The sequence below is a fragment of the Etheostoma cragini genome, chromosome 4 (genome assembly GCF_013103735.1).
Source record: "Etheostoma cragini isolate CJK2018 chromosome 4, CSU_Ecrag_1.0, whole genome shotgun sequence".
Taxonomy (NCBI): domain Eukaryota; kingdom Metazoa; phylum Chordata; class Actinopteri; order Perciformes; family Percidae; genus Etheostoma; species Etheostoma cragini.
Genome location: NC_048410.1, coordinates 4304343 through 4327476, shown reverse-complemented (window position 1 = coordinate 4327476; position 23134 = coordinate 4304343). Strand labels below are relative to the sequence as shown.

At 38.7% G+C, this 23134-nt stretch overlaps 1 protein-coding gene across 2 annotated transcripts in view; it reads left to right on the top strand.

Annotated features, from left to right (window-relative positions):
* Window positions 1-23134, top strand: part of LOC117942799 (contactin-4) — a 94577-nt gene that overhangs the window by 34124 nt on the left and 37319 nt on the right. For both annotated transcript variants that reach the window (XM_034868475.1, XM_034868474.1), the window contains exons 2-4: window positions 18124-18268; window positions 20981-21104; window positions 21828-22003. In XM_034868475.1, coding sequence (XP_034724366.1) covers window positions 18208-18268; window positions 20981-21104; window positions 21828-22003 — 361 coding nt within the window. In that variant the 5' untranslated portion in view covers window positions 18124-18207. The remainder of the gene's footprint in view (window positions 1-18123; window positions 18269-20980; window positions 21105-21827; window positions 22004-23134) is intronic.

Genomic DNA, 23134 nt, shown 5'->3' with positions numbered 1-23134 from the left:
TATATATATGTGTGCGTGTACAGTATGTATGTACAGTATGTGTATATGTATATTATAACATCATTGCTGTATTTCTGTCTTCACGACTGATGTGTGAAAAGCCCCAGCAATGAATATTTCTGATGCGCTTCAGAAAGCGGCTATCACTGCAAAAACAAACCTTCTGTTATTAATTTAAACGAATCTGAGGTTTGGCGTGTATTAGAAATGATAAGCAGCCGAGCTGATTGCTCCCCAGTGAGGTGAGGTCTACTCCACGGTCCAGACCCACAGTAATAAAACAGAGAACAGTATACCATTACCTAATTTTCTACAAAGATCAGTATCAGAGTTTAATCCAATCTATTTATCTATCTCATCATGGATTTGGGAAAGTAAGTTAACTAAGCCACACATTGAAGTGGACAGGATGGATTTTAAAGGTGAACTTTTGATTGTTTTAATCCAATTTCATCAACCCGGCCTGTAACAAGAGTTGTATGACGTCTTCTGTGGCTCCGGAGCAGCTTTCTAGGGTAACAGAAAATAACCTTTATGCTATTGTCAGGGTTATGGACCTGTACCTAAGAAGCTATCCAGTTGCATTATGGGAAGTGTAGGATTAAGTGTTTAAGGGGCCATAGGGGCTGCAATTGTTTTATTTTCTTTGTTGTCTTTTCACCCAACTTTATGCAGGTTTATCAATTTGATTTCCCTTTTGTCAAATAAAGTTTCTACTTTTGATATATATTCCAACATAGATTTTTCCATAAATTAAGAAATGTATGTAATATAATTGGTCAAAGCAGACGTTAGAGGAGATGACCGATAACACTGTCATGTATCTTAGCATAGAGACTTTAACCACCTAATCAGGCTCTGTCTAAAGGTGACAAAAGCTTTCTAATTAATAGATCACCTTGTTTGTCTCAGTTGTACAAACTATGCTTCATGAAAATCACTCACTGACTCAATAGCATATTTCTGTCTTCCTTATGGTGTTTTTTCACCCCCTCATTTAATATCATATCAAATCAAGACAACTATTGCTCATTTGGCCTTCGCAATTAACACCCATTCGTCATTTTTTTTTGTTTTGTAAAGAAAAACAAGGCAAACAACTCATCATGTTGCAGCTCATCCAGTAAAAGAGACGCTATCTATGAATTATTTATTTTGTCTGTATCATATTCATTTTAAAATGCTTTTGTAATGATTGTCCTCAAGCCATTGCCTGCACACTGTGTGTGTGTGTGTGTGTGTGTGTGTGAGAGATGTGACCGTCTTAGACCTTAGTCTCACTTTTTCGGGCCCTTCTTTGAGGCACGCTGAAGGAGAGTCTGACTACTCCACATATCATTTGGGGATGGTAGGAAAACATGCTCTGGTTTATTGGCATTTCTTTAAACCAATCAGTATCATCATGGGCGGTGCTAAACTCCGCACAGAGTCACTGGAAAATAGTTGTGCAAAAGAACACTCAGATTGGACAGATAGTCCAGCTATCTGTCTCAATTTACCTTGCAGAGATCCGAGGAGCAGTCAACACTAGACCCGATACATCCACCAGATTTAAAATTCCAGCACAAAGAAAGTGGAAAGAAACGGAAAATACATGCATTCGACGGAATGTCCTACAGCACCGGAGCAATCCCGGAAATGGAACCTGTAGTATATCGACCACTTAGACCCCCACATGTATTGGTCTTTGTTGTTTTAAGAAGCTTTGAAGGCCTCCTTATTCTTACAAATTAATTTGACACTTGAGCATTTGGCACAAGTTGCAGGCTGTAATCTTTCCTTTGTACGAAGTCTCTTTCTCTTAACAAGTTAATAGACGGGCCGTCATTTGATCCATGCACTGCTGCACAAACGCGGAATGCACATGAAAGAGCCATTGTTAAAGACAATATCGGATTTAATCCATGTGTTAAACCAAAGCTGGTGTGTACAGAGCATTCCTGCAGGCTCTCACTGAGATTGACATTTTTAAAATCTCCTGAGAACTGAGAGCAGACTTCTCTCTTCATCAGACTTCTTCCAAGAAGCCGCCAACGGAGCCTCTGAAGAGATTCAACCGTGGAAGCAACAAAATGGCATGCATTTTTTATGTAACTGTATTGTGGGGTTTCGTCTTAAGTTTTTCCACACTTCCTATTGAAGTCTCTCACTGTGAGCCTCCCAGCCTGATATAACTCTTTGTAGACTCACTCCCAGGATGTCAGGGTGGATAATCAGACAGCGACACATCAGAATTGTCCTACAGTGATGCTCAGTCAAAGCCTTGTCAAGAAAAGCAGCCGCTGTTTACACCCCACCTTTACTAAAATTAGTCATTTGCTACGTGACCTACTGGAGGAAAGATGATAAAATCCCTCTCTGTTGTCTGAAATACCACAGCTGTCTCCCACATTATTCAGTTGAATGACAGCTGCAATTGCCCTGGCAGCAAGACGGCCAGGCGCTGCCGACAGAAGCCTGAGTAGCTGTGATGATACTGTATGGTTTGATGAAGCGGGTGTACAGCATCAGCAATTTATGATTGAGCCTGTTTTTCTTCAGCAAAATTTGTTTTGGTGTTTTTTTTTTTATATATCACACAGAGAGCTGTCATTGCATAGCGCTGAAAACTATAATTTTCAGTGGACGTTTTTTTTTTTTTTTTCTCAGCTTTTGTTTTCTTCTTTTTTTCCACGGGTAAAAAATGCCCAGATGCTCACCAAAACACTCTCTTCACGTGGATTTTAATGTGCTCAACTGAGAAACAAAGATGGGTTGATTGTTTTTGGCGTCGTTGTAATTTCATTGTCTTTCTAACTGTAGCCGAGCTATGTGTCAGCCTTTTAAAGTAATCCTCAAAGTAATTAGGTTACACAGACATTCTTGGATTCTTCTTTTTATGACTGTCAGTTAGAGAAGCAGTGTTGGCCTTTTGTCAAAAAATATACAGTATGCCTGATTTCTGATCACAGATTTGTGAAAGTAAAGCATAATCATAGCCTGTGTGAATGCTGTGGGCACGTTGCGGTGCACAGGGCCCCGCGCCGGTTTAAAAAAAAAAAAAACTGTCGGTGTTTATTCAGTTTATGCAAGCAGGGTTCACATGTCACATAACTGCAGGCCAGAGGGCGAATTATGAGAATAGCAATGTTACTGGCTCTTACAAGTGGCTCCGTAGAGAAAGTAAGCGACGTGGTTTCTTGTGGGTGGTTTATTCCTTTAAGCAATCTTTCCTTTGAGTTGGATATTTATTTATTTATTTATTAACCTGTCCTGCCTCTTAGCCTGGTTTACAGTATGAGGAGCTGAATACCTTGTTGTGCCTAGCAGATTTGACTTTAAACAACAGTTTTAATACACTCTTTTTGTCTGTTTTATTATATTTTCAAGGTTTGTCCCAGGGCGGGACAAGGGGACAGAAATGGGAACAGAAATGAGGACGTTGGGCACAAACACCACACAGACACCATAGAGAAGGGACCATACCTGCAAGAGAAAGGGGATGGGGGTGGGGACCACAGAAAACAACAGCGGAAAACAACATTCGCACAAAGCAACAAGACCCTGCAAGAGAACGGGGAATGGGATTTGGGATGGAGGAAGACAACAAACAAACAACAACGTGCGTGCGTGCGTGTCGCAGAATGTGGTTAGATAGTGAGAGCACGACGCTACAACCGTGACCCACTGACACCAGCTGCAGACAAGATGAGTAGAATATTGTCAACGAAGCATAATTATTATTATACAACATATAGTGTGTATGATTGGCAACTTAGACAAATAACGTTGCTACTGTATCATATTAATAAAACATAGCTTCAAATATGGACTTATTGAACCGAAAATTAATGAAGTGACTTTTGTTGATGAGTTTTTTCTCTCCATTGTAATCATTATCAGACACATGTGGGGCTTTGACTGTTCTTTCCATTGAATGGAAAACAGATTACTGACCAGCAAATGCATCACTTGTACTGGGAAAAAAATGAAAGGAGAGGAAAGGCCTCATGCAACACAGTTGAATGTTTGGAGGCCTGGAATTTTTAACCATAAATTATTTATTTGTGGCACTTTAATGAATGTGAAAAGAGTTTCCCTATCATTCATGATCTGTACAGCTGCCGTAATGTGACTCTCTTGCTGTGGGCACTTAGTGGGGTTTCTAACAGGCCATGTGATACCTGAGCATGGCGAGAGGGTTGAAATAAATGTTCATTGCATGCAGAGATAGAGAAAAATATGTCGTACTATTTGAGGATGATTTTCCAAAAAGTACAAAAGGGCAATAAAAAAAAATGTCGTTATTGAGAGTTTCATCTTTTCTTATTCTCCAAAACCAAAATATGAGTAAGAGCTTAAGAACACACACCCACAGACACACACACACACACACACACACACACACACACACACACACATTTTATGTTTGAAGGCAATGCAAAGCATACAAGAATAATTACCTGCTTGACACAAGGAAGGACACAGATGAATGATGACACAGTAATGACACATCATTATTCTGAAGTTGTTCTACATCCCAATCAAATTGCAGGATGTAACCCCCTGCCTTGTGACACACAACTACAGTCATACAATTCTCACTGAAGACTAGGGTTGGTAATACGGTATACGGCGGGGTCTTAAAAATAGCAGCGGATCAGTTTCAAAACCATTATAGAAAAAATGCAAAGCACTTAAACGGGAGACAAGGATCAAATATGAAACATAATTTTGTTAATGCCAAAAAATGCAGTGGTCGCACACCGAGTGAGCTGGTCTCGAAGAAGAACATGACTTTTGCAGCTTGGCAGTGAGGTGGTGTTTCAGTGTTAGTGTTTGGTGTTCAGTTTCTGAATGGCTGCACAAGCCAACAGTTTGGTAGGGCGGAGGTTTAACGGTGTATCTAAATTTGGATACCGTCCAACTCTACTGAAGACATTGAAAAAGTAATGGGAATTGTCCTTGATTTATCACTGACTTATTTATGAATTTATTTGTGTTGGTCCTCGTTCCGTGGGTTTGCTGTTGATGATATATTTCCTATGTGGATGCCCCGTTCTACATGTTAACTACTAGGTCTGCTTATTCAAAACAAGCCCCTGCAGCTGCTGCCAAATTAATAAAATGCATAGTCTCGCTTTGCCAGACCCTCCTCCAAAGTGCGCTGAAGGAGGGTCTGGCTTCAATCCCATTTGAGGTAAATATGCTCTAGTTTAATGGCATCATGGCCGGTGCTAAAGTCCTCACAGAGCCACTGAAAATAGTTGTTTGAGAGAGTTCTTTGATTGGACAGATAGTCTAGCTTGTTATCTCAATTTACCTTGCAGACATCTGAAGAGCAGTTAACAGTAGTCCACATAAATCCACCTAATTTTAAACACAAAGAAAGTGGAAGGAAATGTAAAATACATACATCCGGAGGAATTTCCTGCAGCACCGGAGCTGGAAAAGGAAATGGGCTATAAAATGCATTATCTCCTCAAAGAGTCTTTAAATCAGTCCAACCAGACACCATGTTCACAAGTCTTTTTTCTGTCTAAACTGTAGGTTAAATCTCCATAAGGTTGTGTGAGTTGATTATTTTGGTAAATGACACTGATTGGAAGATGTTTTTGATTATTTAATTGCATGTAGAACTGTTCCTATGAAAAGCTGTTGATGTGTAAATTTATGCAGAATGGCGGGACTACCAAAATCTAGGTTAACATGAGACAGAAAAACACAGTCTGCGATATATATATATATATATATATATATATATATATATATATATATATATATATATATATATATATATATATATATATATATATATATATATATATAGTATGTACAGTTAGTGTGTTTAGTTGTTTCTTACGTATTGTAGTCTTGTAGTCTTGCAAACTGAAGGTGCTAAGCTGAAGCTGAAGGCATTGTTCTGTGTGCGACAAACTCAATTCTAATTCAGAAGTTTACTTTTACTGACTATGCTCATCTTAATGTTTTTAGTTTTTTTGTCATCCAGAAAGTTGTGTGGGTTTAGTCATCTCATCCTTCTGTAGTCGCTGACAGCCACAAACCCCCCCCAAAGCCAAGATGGGTGCCCAACCAGATAAAGGGGTAATTAATGTTATTGATTCTTTTTAAATTAACACCCTTCAAAAGCTTTAAAATCAAATTTGTCAGCCCTAATTTATTGACATGAAAATGTCATTGATTATTTAACTAATTTCCCTCCGAAGCTCCACCCCACTACATCAACTATCATAATTACATAATTAAAATGTGCTTCATCTGTGTGGCACATCAATTGATACGGGGAGAAACTGATAATAAGAGCAACAAGAGCCAACCAATTCATGCTGTCCCAAACAAAACAACCAAGGCAGAAGCCAAAAGTACAATTATTTTTGCTCTGTATGATAGTATTGAGACCCCCAAGTGAGATTCCTTATCACTGTAGCAAAAGAAAAACACAGGGTCAAAATCTTAAACATAAGAAGTTATTTTTGTTTTTACATTGCTTTATGTTCATCGTCTGACTGAAAAATATGAAATATGAAAATACTTGCTGCAAGCTTAAGGTGAGAATTTGGCTGTACCTTTTCTAAAAATGTGTTCCTTTCAGTGTAGCCCTCATTCTTTGTGAATGTGCTTCCAATAATTACATGCACACTGACAAACTGGGTAATTGTATGATCAGGTTTTGGGAGTATTTGGTTCATGGTTGCTTTCCATGGTTTGGTTCTGCCAAATTCTTACCATAATTATGCGGACAACACACAAATTTACATAACCTTACTGCCGGGGGACTATAGTCCAATACAAAAACTGACTAAGTGCATTGGAAAAAAATAACAACTGGATTAGCCAGAACTTTCTTAAATGAAATGAAGAAAAAACTGAGGTGATTGTTTTTGGCCCAAACGAGGAACGATTAAAAGTCAGAGCTCAAACAACAATGTTAAAAACAACAGACAAAGCCAGAAATCTTGGTGTAGTCATGGACTCAGACCTGAACTTCAACAGCCACATTAAGACAATTTCAAAATCAGCCTATTGTCACCTTAAAGTGCCCATATTAGGAAAAAAATCACTTGGATTTTGGGTGTTAATTTCTGTCTCTGGTGTTTCCACTCGCACACAAACTTGAAAAAAACAAACATCCATGGTGTTTTGAGTGAGATACAGTTTCTGAATGTCCTCTGCCTGTCTGTCTCCGGGTTGTTTAAAATCCAAGATGCGGTGGCTAACTGTAGCGCATGCTAGCGCTAGTATGCTAGCTTGTTCTCAATGGCAAAACACTGCTACAACACGCACTAGTTCACTATAATCTCCAAAAGAACTTCCATGTCCCTGTTCTGCAGGTATTCCACAATTGCCCCTCATTTAGAAGTAGTCTCCCAGCTAATCCTGCTTTGTACTGACCAACTTGGAGAAAGAGTTATCTAGCTGGTGTGATCTTAATAATAATAAGAGTATCTTGGCAGTGCCCTGGAGGTAAACTGACCTCTCCACCTACCAGTCCACCACCATACTTTGGTCTGTATGTAGACTTGAACCAGCAACCCTCCGGTTCCCAACCCAACTCCTTAAAGACTGAACTATTGCCACCCCCATTATACCTAGCTACTGCGCGTGTGCAACTCCCAACAAAGATAGTATAGAGAGACCTAACACACAGGGTGAAAACAGGAACAAAAATATGGTGTTTTTTGAAAATGAAACCATGTAAACCTATTCTGGTACAACCTAGAAATACAATTTTGAACCTGAAAGTGAGCATAACATGGGCGCTTTAAGAATTCATCAAGGGTTAAAGGACTTACAGTATGTTTCAGCAGGCTTTGGAAAACTTGTCTATGCTTTTATTTTCAGTAGACTTGACTACTGTAACGGTGTCTTTACAGGTTTCCCTAAAAAAATCAATCACACAGCTGCAGCTAAATCAGAACGCTGCTGCTCGGGTCCTCACTGAGACCAAGAAAGTTGAACTAATCACTCCAGCCCTGAAGTTTTTACACTGGCATGCTGTGCCTCTAAGAATTTATTTCAAAATACCTTTTGCTGGTTTATAAATCACTAAACGGTTTAAGGCTAAAATACATTTCAGATCTGCTACTGCACTATGTTCCAGACCTCTCAGGTCATCTGGGACAAGGGGGGTAGAAGATATTTGTTTCTGTTGTGATGTATATTTGTGTGATTGTATATGTAAAAATGTATAGAAGACTTGTTAAAAAAGTAACTTTAATAAGGCCACATCCTGGTTTTGAGACCTGTATACTAGCTGGATTATTGTGAAAGAAACTAGGATGGTGTAAGCATCATATCCATGTTTCAAATAACTGTTGACTTGATGCAAGAGGACTCAACTCCTTAACAGATAAAAAGATGATGTTTTATGATGACCTAACTCCTAAATAAAGCCTTTTAATTTCCATACTGTAACCGATAACATGCTGTACATAGATTGTAATTCTCTCTTAAGGAGAGGGCAAATCGAACAGAATGGTAAATGCAGCACTGAGTTTAGCCATCCAGATCCCAAAGGGGTTCATCCTTAGTCCAGAAAAAAAACAGACAAAAGTCAAGAAATGCCTGCACAGATACAGATTTAATAATACTCCACTTAGTTTTTCATGTCTTGAAATACGACTCGTGGCCGTTAACCTGAGTGAGAGTAAACCTGCAAAGATGAGCAAAACGTTTGTCTCCCTCATCGGTGTCGCCTGGTTATTTTTCCGGGGGCCTTATCCCTGAATGTTTTGACTGTAACATCAAATGTAATTTTAATTGAAGGCAACACAAAGTTTAGGTGTGCAATGATAAGGATTTTGTTTAAAGATTACATGATGTGGCGTTTACAGTTCACACACCAAAAACACACCGAGCTCTGATGCAGACCCGTGCATCGCTTTGTGTCCACTCTCTGTAAAAATAGAGATGAGCAGCGCGGCTTCTATGGTCTGTGCACCTTCAGGTAATTATAATGGGCGCGCTCTGCTGTGGGCACGCTGTGGCAGACATGTCGTGCTGTGTCCGTGCTCTGTGTATTTTTGTTGTTTTCCACCTCCGATGGAAAGCAGCGCACAGCCGCTTCCCTAAACTTTGTCTCATTCAAATGTTTGGGCCATCTAACTAACATCTACAAATGTATGAAAATACACTGGCTATTAATAAGCTGGGCTAGCCAATCGCCATTTTGCATTGCATTCATTTTATTAAAATGGCTAAGTCAACCTCCTTAAGTCTTAGAAATGCACATGGTTGTACTTGAGGTCCAAGAATGCACATTATTCACTGTTTTAGTAAGGTGATGCTTGTTAGCGGCTTAGCTAAGCTATAGCTGAGAAACTGCTTAGACCCAGGGGTTCTTCTACTTCTTCTGGTATTTTTTTGCATTAAAACTCATATGGCTTTTATTCTGGAATAGGACACCTGATACGAGAAGTGTAAATGGGACCTAAGAAACCTGAATCATTTTAGCACAATAACCATGACTAGGCATTGGAAACATCATTAACCAAATATGGTCAAACGCAGGATAAGAAGAATACTACTGTGTGCAAACATACTCACTGTCTCGGTTTCTGTAAAGGGAAGTTTATATAGTTTTCTGTTCTATACGCCAGTACTGTGGAGGCACTGGGTTAAGTCTGAAAACGTGTCAACAAAGTTTGGACTGACCATTAGATATGAGGCTGAATATTTTAAAGATGTTGAAGATACTGTAGTGTCTGCTGACTGGGTTTTCCACGGTTTTTACTTGGAGAAAGGCAGAGAGGAGGAAGAGAAAATTGTTACTGCAGAAAAGAAAAGTGATGAAAGGCCTATACCTTTTTCACACAACTAGCCTCTCCTGACTATAAGAGAAATGAATGTGTCGGTCAAGGTGTCTCATCGACACAGGCTGGTGCAAGTCTGTCAATGTGAATGAGATTCCATCCAAGATATTGAAGCTCGTTATTGTTGGTCTTACGTCATTGTATCAATATAGAATTGGAAGGTACTGTAGCATGCAGTAGGCAAATATTTACGCAGGTACAAATGTTATCCACTTTCTGTTAGAAACAGGTAACATTCAGGCATTGTAGATACCAAGCAACATTAACAGTATGTCATAGCTCCAACTTTAAAGCTAAAGTATGTAGCTTCTAACAAGTCACATCTACGTCATCAAGCTCAGTTGGAAGCTGCGCAGTAACGCTCAACACTTACCGGAAAAGTGCTTCTAATAGACTTCACTGGTCTCTATCCAGAGCAGCAGGATCTGTTGGGCCATTTCTTTAACTGTCTATTGTAATCACTGAGTTGTGGTTGTGATAGAAAATGAACCCGAGAAAATAAAAAAGAGTACACGTGTACTCTTTTACTAGGACTCTTTATTCTACAAGCTCTCGCCTTTTGCACCATATTTCCCTTCATAGGAATTCAGCACTGAACAGTTATATTTGAAAGAGGACTTACTGTTATTAATAATACTAGTGGTTAATACTGCAGTTTTAACAAATCTGTGAGGATTCCCGGGGAGGTGTTCATTACCCATAAACCACACCCTCTGTATCCCGTCATAACAGTGACAGGAAGTTGAAACTGATTGTAAAAAATCTTGACAGCGTAAAAAAAAAAAAAAACTGTTACTGAAAATACATAGGCATCAAGAAAAAATGTAAATTGACATTGCAAAACCTATCATAATGCAAACAAATGTAAAAGTGAAATAATATCATAGAATTGTGAGATTACTACTATTTGGTGTTTGTGTTTTAGTTTTGGAGCCATTATTTGTTGTTTCAATGCCACAGGTTACTGTCACTTAAATACCTCCATATTCATGGGAGTGGTGAGATTGAAACATGAAAAGCAATGAATTATGAAAGGTTTAAAAAAAAGTTGGGCTTGTAATTATTAGTGGGCTTGTTAATGTGAAGCTAGTCATTTGATTCATTGTTAATCTAAAACAATATTGACTGCTGGAGCTTTAACGATCTCATGCTACGGAAAAACAATAATTATAGAACCGTTTGTAGCCATCTTTCAAGAACTCAAAAGCCCGTACTAATGCAAAATCATCAAAAACCAAGTCAACAGTGTTCCCAAATATGACAAACAGGATGTCTGGTTGCTTAATATAATTCAATTCAATTCAATTTTATTTATAATATAAAATCATAACATCATTGAATCTCAAGACACTTTACACAGAGAGTAGGTTTAGACCACACTCTAATATACAAAGACCCAACCAATACCAGTAATTCAATTTGTTAATGCAAGAATCACAGATTTAAAAATGTAAAGTCTCCCAAACAAGTTCCCAAAGGAAGCTGATTAGAGCAAGGTTCTATGTTTTCTTCAAGCGCAGCTCTTGCATAATACCTAACACCTGTTACCTATTTTTTCCACAAAAACAACTCCTGGTTGTAAAAATGTTTTCCATTTGCTTTTCACAATAAAAAAGGCACCTCCCTCTGATGTTTACAGTGCAATCTTGTGAATATAGAGTGTACAGCGTGAGCAGGGCTCTATCCACCTGCAGAATCAATCAGTCTTTTTGTGATAGCTCTACTGGAGTCTGTCTTGCTGGAAACCGAATTACACTGAGTAAATGGCCTCCATGGTGCCAGTGCAGACATTCAGGTCATTATGATTAGTTTTCGTGTGGGTCTAGAAGTACGTGTTTGTGATGTCTGAGTTATTATTTCTAATAAATATAATCTCTTGTGGAAGCGCACTTTCATAATCAGAAAAGTAGGACTGATGTTTGTTCCTAAAGTACATGTAATGTTTGGGTTAGTCCTCTGTATGGATTGTCTCATTTGTGGGAGGAGGTACTGCTGCTTATCACCGTAGCCTTCAGTCATACTTGGCTACACCTTTGTAGTCCTTGTTCTTCAAAGTAGGCAACCCCTGAAATGGGTCACGGCTGTTGACACAATAAAAGCCTTGGGATAAGGTTGTGTGCTGAATGAGGATCTAGGGATCATTACAAAGCCGTATGCCCCTGCTTATTGACTCTAAAGGGTTTTTGGAGTTTAAAGTTGCCATTCTGGCCTGCAGATGTCTCTGTAAACTGCTCACTCCTGAGTTAAAGATTAATAAAATGGTGAATAAACCAGAAAAAAAGCCATTGCTTGCCTGTGTTGACTGCTTACATTTCTGAATCATGTTACATTTCCAGTTGTCAGCTATTTTAGCTTTGTTGAGATAACCTTTGTGAGTTGCGTCTAGCCAGGATTGGTAAATATACAAATTGGGATGGTATAAAATATGAAGTAAGATGTAATTGAACACCATTCCGTTAAGGTTAAATTGGTGGTGTTAGTGTTGTGTCTTTTAAAATAGTTTACTTGAAGGGTTTACTTCATTACCTCCTCCAACTGCTGGTTAAGTTCGGTTCGGTTTGTTTGACAGCAGCGTTATGGAAAACCACTGGCCCAATCTTGTAGCCTAAATCCTGCTGCATCTTGCAGATTCTATCCTGCTCCAAAAATATTCTGGGCGTTTTAATCCTCATGTATATAAATATTACAAGGACTCTCAATAAATCCTCTCTCTCTCTCTTTTAGCAGGCCAAGGGGGCTGATTGTGTCTTGGAAAGAGCAAGCAGACTCCACTTACTCTGTGAGTACTCAATCAGTGGAAAACATGCTTGTCTGTTGGGCTTTGTGATTTATCACATACTTTAAATGACTGTGAACATAGCTGTTTTTCCAGGTACAGGAGCTGTGGTAGCATACAGTACTGGTATGCTTCTGGAAGTGTGTGGGTGTGGGTGGGTGGGTGGGGGGTTGCTGATGAAATTACATTTCATAATAATGAGTTCAGCTAAGAGATGCCAATTTTTGGTTTATTATGCTTTTGAGAGCACAAAAAAAATCACCGGTAACTAACCCGTTAATTTGTAAAATAAAGGCCAAATTTTAAAAACTCACATGTAGTTGTGCCAGCTTTTCTGTTCTGACTTTTTTGACTTTTAGCTAAAAGTTAGCTTTTAGCTAAAAAAAGTATGCACAACAATTTGTAGTAGATCTTCCAAAAATACGTCATTACAGTTAAGTTTAGCCGAGAAAAGGTAACTACCTCACAAATTATTGTTTAGTTTATATGTTCTCTGTCAATTCACGTGAATTAATATTCAATATTGAACACTTTGGGTCTCCATACTGGTCTGTGGTGAACAGTCACTTTATTAGTCCAAATATGATCAATTGATCCTGGTCCCATATAGGATCCTTTTGCACACACTTCCACATGGCCCTACCTCTAGAGATGCATACAGAAAGCACTGACAAGGTCTATCCATCTCCTTCTGAAAACTGAAAAAAATAAGAAATGGTCAATATACAGTTACACATAAAACTATGCAAAGATTACAACTTAGTTATGTTCTTTGAATCTTTTAGCATTCATAAGTATTCATCTAACAACACTGCGCTTTTCACTCCTGAACTACATGTTTGGTTCTGTTTGCTGAGTCTGTATTGAATTGACAGGATGTTAGCTTTCAATATTCTCCGCCTTCTCTTAGTCAATAAGTAGTATGCACTTGCACAGTGAGTGACAGTTTGCTACCCCAGCCAGCTGCAGCACGTCTCATGCTTCCTTGTGGCTGACTGGATTTAAGATGAAATGTAATCTGAGATCAGGAGGCTTTTCCTAATATTTACAGCCTGGCACCTTGTCTGATGAAACTGAAGCCCATACAGATAACACATGTTCTTATATGAGCATTATTAAAAAATTACTACAGTGAGTGAGGCTATATGTTTTCAGGATATTGGGGCTCTGAGCCATGATAATGTGGTGTCAGGTTGATGTCTTTATGGATGCCGTGTGTGATGCTGAATTTCACATTTACCATGGTATGCCCAACACGCTTTAATTACCTCTCACAAGGCTGTTGAAGTTAATTTCTGTAGTCACATGTTCAACCAATTACTCAGAGTGTAATGAAGTGGAACATGGCTCACCAGAGTTCACAGGACACCTTCCACCTCCCTTTTTTGTCTTAGCCTAGTTTGGCTCTTCCAGAGCGGGAAGCTAATCATCACTAAACATTAAAACCGGCAATACTTCACTCTGGATACATACATTTGTCCGTGTCAACATCCATTCCTCCTTTAATCATTTCTCCACAGCCATCTCAATATCACAGGCTAGTAAGAGAGGCGGGGGAAGCACATTATCTATGCCGAGGTGTTACAGTGTTAGGGATTATCCCTGACGGATAGTTTCCCTTCCAGGCACCATTAGCTTGGCCTCATCCCATTTGGTATTTCCAACACCTGCGACCACCATCCACTGGGCAAAAGAATTATTACCATTGTATTTTTTCTAGGGTATATAAATTAATCATGGGAATCACAAGCAACTACTTTAAATTTCTGGGCAGGGACCAAGAAATACATCCTCCCCTAGGATGGCAAGGGCCCTATGCATCATTAAAACAGAGTTGTGCTATCTGACAGAGGAACAGTGCCAGCTCCCTCACTTATACACCTTACGGGATTGTGGCCTTTGGATTTCCACACTATGCATAATATTGTCTATTGCTAAATGCAATCAGGTTGCTTGAGTCTGTCTTTGAATGCTAAATGAACAAGGGACATGTGTGTGGAGGAGGAGACAAAATAAAGTTGATCAGCTTGAAAGTGAAAGTGGACAGCTGACTACAGCGGACATAAATTAACATCGATCACTGGGCAGAGCATACGCTAATGACTCATGGCTGCAGGGGCTTGTTAGACAACCTCTGCAATGGACGGTAATGGTTCCCATAGTCTCACAATCCACTAAATACCAATGGCTTTAATTCCTCAGTGAGCATCCTGGTATTGACTAAATATATCTTTGATTCACATGCATGAAAGAATTATGGGGGTATTAATGTAGATATTACCTAGAAGCTGTACTTCTAATAGAGCATTTTGATTCACCTTGTGCTAGAGAGGAGTAAGTGCTTCTGATTACAAGTTTCTAAGCAATTTAAACTTAAATTCAGGCTCAAAAATGGCTAAGTCATAGATATCAAATCAATCTGATCAATATGAAGAACGTCATACTCTTTCTTATGTATCCTTTTATAAAGTTGCTTACTGTAACTGTCGATCCAAACCATGAGACCATTATAAACATGCATTTGTAGTCTATTTTGACTCGTTCTGAGTTTCTCCAGTAACTTGGAGCTTGGCAAGCACATCTGAATTTTAAAACATATTGACTTGTAATTACTTACAGGTGCTGGCCTATAACAGTATTGATTGAAGATCAGCGTTTTGACAAAATTGCTGGAAAGCATTTTGCATCGATTTAAAGTTTCTCAGAGCCCAATAGAAATGCATCTAACTGTAATTGCAATATGCAGCTTTGGGTCATTCACTTAGCACCCAGTCATCCAGCACCTTAATCAACATATAGTTTTACCTTTGACTCTAACGTAGGATGAGAACAGCACAAGGCGGAGCAGTTTATTAAAGGAACATGTCAAGGGGGTCAAAAGAATGCATGAGTGTTCTTCTTATTAAATGGATGAAGTTTCTTCTTCTGAAATATATTCCCAGAAAGTCTCATAAGAAAATACATCAACTAAACCTCCCATTATTGATCAATCCCTACATATTTGATTGAGACCTGTGACAAGTGTGTGGGCAGGATGACAAACAAAAAGGCAGAAGGTTAAAAAATCTGGAAACCAAATCAATAAAGATGACTGACAAGATGAAGCTTGGATGATCAGTATTGTGCCCCCTTGGCATAAATAATAGAGGGCAGAATAAATCGACTTCAGTCCCTATATGGCTAATGCTTTTTTCTCCCTTCTTCCAGTCATGATTTGTGATTCTTCTGGTTCTTTTGCATCCATCTGTCGGCAACAATTAACTACAGGCACTAACACAAAAAAGGGCCAAGCTAAGAGACAACCACCCCTCTAGGAAAATGTTTCCAGTGGAAGTCGCACTTTGGATTTTATGTTCTCTGCATGCTAAGATGAGTGTCTAATCATTTGGTTCACAGAGTGTACCAAACAGAAGAAAATCATATAACATTCTGTACTGACTGATTTGGGATGAGTACACTTGCGGTCACAACATAAGAGAGTTTATTTATTTATTTATTTAACCTTTATTTAACCAGCTAAGCCGTTGAGAACAGGTTCTCATTTGAAACCGCGACCTGGCCAAGAAAAGCATAAGCGTACAAGACAACACACTGTTTCACATTCAGTATAGTACAAGAAAACCGAATACAATTGGCTACATAAGAACAGATTAAGTAGGCGTTTCAAAACTGGCACAAAGTAAGGTGTAAGGCAGTCGATGGATGTCCGAAAGTGGTATGGTGATAACACAAAACACATGAATAGACAGTCTATAACACTGGTGAGATGTAGAGAAGAGTCAGAATACAGATTATATTGTGGTCTAGTTAGTGATGACAATCTGTTAAATAGCAGAATATAGGAATAGATAGTCTATATATGAATGCTGAGAATTAGTGAAGTCAAGATACAGTTAATGAAATTTGTAATCTAGTTAGTGATGTGGATCACTAATAATATTGTCAACACAAACAAACAGTCTGTCTAAATGCTGAATATTGTAAAGTTAATACAGAGTTAGTGCAAGTATTTGTATAGGTAGTGAAGTACTAACACAGCATAAATGAAAAACAGTCTAAAAGAATGATTAATGCTAAGATAAAGTAAAGAGTTTATGTACAGTTTGTACAAAGTGTGGACTAGATAGTGATGTTGATCATCTTAGCCTAATATACATGAATAGACCGAACTATCTAAATTCTGAAATGTAGTAAAGAGTCAATAAACAGTTAGTGCAGGGTGTGGTCTAACTAGTGAAGTAGGGCTGAGAGGAAATCAAATATCACAATATTTTTGGACAAATATCTTACTATCAATACCGTAATGATATTGTAATGTTGACGACTGGTGCTTTCACAAAATGTTTACACAGTGAAATTTTTCATTCAGTCTGGTAAGTTCATAAAATGATATCACTTTAATGTAATGCAGTCTTTAAAACCTGGAAAGACAACACTTTTTATATTAGGATATAACGATAACCAAAATCTAAGACGATATCTAGTCTCATGTTAAGATATCAATACAATATTGATATATTGCCCAGCTCTATAGTGAAGTAGGTGGAAATGAGAGTAATAGATGTGCAGAAATTGTATGACAGCAAGGTTTTGCAGAAATGACGGGGATAAATATAGTTTTGATTGCAACGGCAGGTCCAAAAGGGCATGTCGTGTCTCAAAGACGTGTTGTTACATGTCTTAATGCATTAGGTGATTTCTTTTTGCGAAAAACAAGATGCAAACACAAAACTGCATATATAGATATGGCAAACTTGTTAGCAAATAGCCACTTACTTACACAAATTACAGACATGAAACAACATTTGATTGAATTTGATGGATGAAAGTCCTTCATAATTGGGTTCAAATATTGATTGTAGAAGCTTTCAACAATGGGCTCAGAAGTAATATGCAAACACCATGATATGTCAGAATACAAACGGCATTAACTAAACTATGTTACTTGTAATAACATTTGACAAGGTTGGCCAAATTATAAACGCTTTTATTTTGTAGTTTTAAATCGATGGCAATAGTTCTTGGCATCATGATCCATCAGAGATGTTCTGTCTCTGATTTGCCCACAGAACGATCGTTTTTCTCTCTCCTTCAGTTCAATTTGTCTGCTTTTCCTGTGAAATACAATCTATCGTACATGAATACATCACACATTTTGCTGGAGTAAATATGTTGAACAAACAGTTTTTAGAAAGCCTAGCATTACCTTTGGCAGGCTGCTCTGCTCATCTGTTACTGTTGCTGCAAGCATATTTTTTATTTCTTTTTTTTTCCCCTATGCTTGACTTGCTCCTGGGAGATAGTGTAGCAGTGATATGTAGTATACACTAAATATCAGCTCCCCAGTATCAGCTGCTAGCTGGCCCTTCGGCCCTTGGATCTTGGTTCGACTTATTTGGTTAAATGAATTATTAATGGCTCTCGGATTTTCCACAAGTTCCAGCGTGTGTGTGTTTTTTTTCCCTCTCCAGATGCTTGTTGTAGACTGCATCTCCTCATCTACACAGCACTCATCTGCCCTCCTTTTTCTTCCAGAGCCAAACGGAGCAGTTTCGGCCCAGGAAATATTCTCCACTCTCTGGACTGGATGGGAAGAAGGAGAATCTTTGACCTTGGAAAATGAAAATGCTGTTGCCATGGGAACTGTTGATCCTTCTGTCACTCAACGAGTGCCTAGCTGGTGAGATGCCAAGTCAAGCCGTCTTTCAAATGACACACCTGATATGCATGGGTCTCTCACAGGGAGGGATTGCCTCTGTCTTATGCATGTTTGGATCATTTCATTTGAAATGGAATGATATTAGATTTAGAAGGTACCATTATTTCAGCAGCTTTTGTATCTGGGCAAAATCTTCTACCAGTTTTCAAAAGAAAGTTGCAAAGCATGGCCAAATCTGTAGATTTCACTTTAGTTTTAAGAGCGTAGCAGAGCATTTCAGGGCAAATAGGAATCACAGAGGCAGGCATGTGAATTTAGTGGTGTTTTTGAATTTTATTTTACAGGATAACGTTGCCACAGGGTAAAGGGAAAACTGCCTTGTGTCATTCTAAAGATTGGCTAATATATTTACAGTTTAATCTCAATATTTAAGTGCAGCCAGAGTTTAAATGTTCTCTTCAAATCACCTTTGATAAACATGTTTTACTGTTAGATTCAGATGTCAAGAGATACCGTACACAAATTCACTTTCTCAGGTCTTTTTTATGTTTCCCTTTTTTATTATGCAATTTTCTTGCTTTATGTCCAACTGCAGCCACTTGCATAAAATGTGGTTAGCACTATAAAAGTCCACCCTGACTCTTTTCTTAACACTAATGTATTCTGGACTCCGTTCTCAGGCAACAAAGATCCACTGTGTGCCGAGGCTCTCCTTTCTGCTGAAAGAAAAGCCGAGTAACATTAGCGTTCTGTTCCGTAATACCTGTTTGAGTTCCAATCGCTCTCAGAGCTCTCATGAAGAGTTCAGTGAGATGTAAAGGTGTCAGTCACCATTGACAGATATACTGTATACTGAACTTAAGCTAACCATCTGCAAGTCATCCCCAAAAAACAAGTGGATTTATTCAGCATATTGTGTGAGGGTTTATTGTTTTGTTATTTATGCTTCCATTTCCATTGATTTAACATCTCATCTCAAGTCAACAGTGTATATCTGTGAAGCCTGCAAACACAAGAGACATAAATAGGCAAATAGCAGCGCATGCTGTACTGTACATTTATACTATATACCCGATATGAGCTCACATTGCATGCATCACCATTAAAACAAATTAGCGTGTGTGTGTGTGTGTGTGTGTGTGTTTGTGTGCCAGTGGTTAGGCCAGTTGGTGGGTTTACAAGGCAGCCCCCCCCCCCCCGTGATAATTTCCCAGGTGAAATAGCCCGTCTATTAAAGGTTCATTAATTTGTTTAAGGACACCGCAACCTGGGTAAAAATGCAGTCCCTCCCTCAGAGGCAGGGGAAAACAAGGCCCTTTCCTGAAGCAAAGACTCCCACTCTCATTAGGATGATGATGGCAAAGATGATGATACGGGAGGGAGCGCTCTTTGTCCTAGTCAAGGTTAGAGACAAAAAAGAAAGGGCAATTTTTCAAGAGCAACATCGGGGTGCAGCTTAGCATATGAAAAAGGGAGGGTGGACACAAGTGTGTGAGTGTGCATCTATTGAAGAAATGTTTGATTTCACGGGAGTAATTAGTGCAACATCGGTTAATTACTCTTGTGTATTGATAGTTTGGCTGGAGCTAACCAAGAAAACAAGCTTGACTGAGCAGATACGCATGTACAAACACCATGCATATAGACGGCAGCTTTGCAGGCTCTGTAATTATTTGATTATTTCCAGAGCAAGGCAATACTATGATATTCCAACTCCCATGTAAATACCCTAACCAAGTTATCGTACTTGTTTAAGATCATAATGAAATAAAGCATAACTCAATTAGCCAGCTGTGTTACTTGTCAGTCTTTCTAATTAGTCTTGACGTGTAATATACTGTAGCTTAGACCAATTTACACGTATAGTATGTCTGTGTTTTTATTCTTCAGAGTGACCAGATACAGAGTGGGAATAAAGAGTAGCAGATCTAGCTCTCAGTGATCTCTTTAAAACAGTAGGAACCTCTCCCAGCGTTAACTACAAGGCTATAGCAGAGGCCATTCCTTACCACAGTAATTGCAGGTTTCAATGAAAAAAAAAAACATTTCTTGATGTAGCTACGTAGCCAGCTACGAGTGATAAAATATCATCTCATAGCCTAACATTGCCGCAAACGTGACGATTTTGATTGGTTTAAAGAAATGCCAGTAAACCAGAGCATGTTTTTCTATTGACGGACATGCACCGCAAATGCTTCCGGTCGTGATTGTAAAGACCTAGATCCAATCAGAGCAACGAAACTTGTGACATAGTGCTGAGCCAGCACACAAGTGTAAACAGACTACAGCATGCAGAGATGAGCTGTAACGGTGAAACATTAATATGTCTGGATTGCTGTTTTTGCCATCAAAATTTGAAACTGGCTCCCTGGCTCCCGGGCTAGTCTTCTCAGTCTGAAGCTAGTACATGAGAAGCCCGGAACACTTTTTTAATTACTAAGAATTGTGAATGTTAAGATACAGTTACAGTATCATTGTATCTAATCAAGCGTCGTGTGAGAAGGGTGGACAGGCGTAGCAATAATAATTAAGTTGGGTTGGTTTATAGACCTCTTACCTCTCTAAATGTATGACTCCTGATTGCAAATGAAGCCAAACAGAGAGCCGTGTTGGCAGCTAATCATACTGTATGTGTGTAGAATTTTTATATACAGTTTTCTAAGTGCTGGGTGATTTATTTGTGCATTAATTTAGTGCCACTTGCTGAACACCAATGTGTTTTTTTCCACACAGAGAATACGCAACATGGTCCTGTCTTCAGCCAGGAGCCTAGTGACAGTATTTTCCCCCTGGGCACTGATGATAAACAGGTGTTTATTAATTGCAAAGCCAAGGGAAACCCACCTCCGCATTATAGGTATGTGCTTTGACTACCCTTTGAATGTCTATAAGGTGAGACTGCAATGTGTAGCATCAGTAAATATGTGGTACAACGTGCTCTGTTGAGCGGGTTATGATACCACGCTAGGGCTGCACAATTAATAGTAATTGTATCAAAATCGTAATATGGACTAGTGTTATATCCAAACTGCAGGGGGGAGCAATATTTATTAATTGCAAAATATGTGTCAAACCATTCTAATATAAAGTTTTGTGGTGCTGCAGAGATATCCTGGCAAATAAATCGTATCCTGCAGACTAAAGAAAAAAATCTTTGTTTGGTACAGATCCTCGCACAAATCACTCTATATTCATTTTAATTTCTTTCAGTGTTAATAATTTAGAATGAAAATGAAAATAATGATACAAAAACGATCATTCCCTCCAATTTTGTGAATCATATCACTCAAAAATAATCTCAATTAGATATTTTCCTCATATCGTGCAGCCCTATACAAGGCTATGTTACTGTATTGGCTACATTGCATTTCAGTGTGGTCACGCAGAACAAGTAGGGAGGGTATTTAAATTTTTGCTTTTGATATTTTCTGGATTTTTAGCATCTATTCAATGGAATGATGAAAAGAAAGTTTGCATCACAATATTAGCAGACTTGAAAACTTGACGTGGTCCTTCGACAAACACAAGAAGTGTTGTGTTTGATGATGGTGATTATTTTTATTTTGTAATTTCTCTACAGGTGGAAAATAGATGGGAGAGAAATAAACACAGAGTCAGATCCACATTACAGCCTTGTGGAGGGGAACCTGTTGATCAATAATCCCCATGTAATCAATCATGGAGGAGTGTACCAGTGCATCACCACCAACACATTCGGGACTGTTGTCAGCAGGGAGGCAAAAGTCCAGTTTGCTTGTGAGTAGAGTTGTACACTGCTGTCTGTACTGTGCATACTCTTACTAACATGACACCTGTCATTTTTCCCTGTGGATTCGATGCACAACCAAATAGAATCAAATTATTTACAACAAGGCTGCAACTAATGACTATTATCAGACCAACAATCTTTAAAAAGGTTGGGTAATCTGTAATAAAAGACTAGCAAAGCCAGCAATTTTTTTTTAAACATTTATCAGCTAATCAAATCATGACTAATCATTGCAACTCTAATTGAGATTATGAACATCAACTACTTGTGTAACCATGCTAGTATGGATGGTTCTACTCAGTCCACCACGTTAGTCCAGAGTAAGCTACATGTAGACAGGTGTTTGCTTGACTGCCATGAAATTTTGGTTCAGTTATTTTCCTGACGTTTAATCTAGCTTCTCCAACAGGAACATTTTCCACTCGTCAAATATTTCACAACAGGATACCCTAACTGTATCAGTTTATTCAGTATTTTACGCTTACATAGGACATGAATATGCTAACGGTATACTCTTAATGTGCAAAAATAGTCATAGGCATGCTGAGATGGTAAACATTAACCTCATGTTGTTGCTACCTGTGCTATTGATTTATAGTCTTGTTTTCACCTATTGTAGTAACATTTTTATTTCAGCACATGTGGTATCGGTTTAGTATCTTGCTGACTCATCCATACAAGGGAACTCAACTAATATGAGTCATCATCTTCTCTTGTCCTTACATATGAGCTGCTGTATTCCTATTTGAAGCTCTGCAAGTTGTCACCGCGTTATTCCGGGGAGAGCTCTGTGTTTAAAGGGCATGAAAGAAGCGAATGTGGCCATGATTGTCACATATTGTAATTGTCATAATGTCTTCTCTCAGAGCCCCCTATCCAAGTGCTCCATCTCAGATTAAATGTCACTTGCTATGTCTGTCATGGTTTTGTCCTTGTGTCATGTTTTTGATTTAGTTAAGTTTCTGATTTAGCACTACTGTTGTTCACCTGTGTCTAGTTTTCTTCCCCTCCCCCGTGTATATATACTCACCTGTGTTCACTTCATAGACCGTATATATATTGATGGACAGAGCATCCGGTTCGGAAAAGTGCAACCACTGCGGAAGTAACTTAAACCT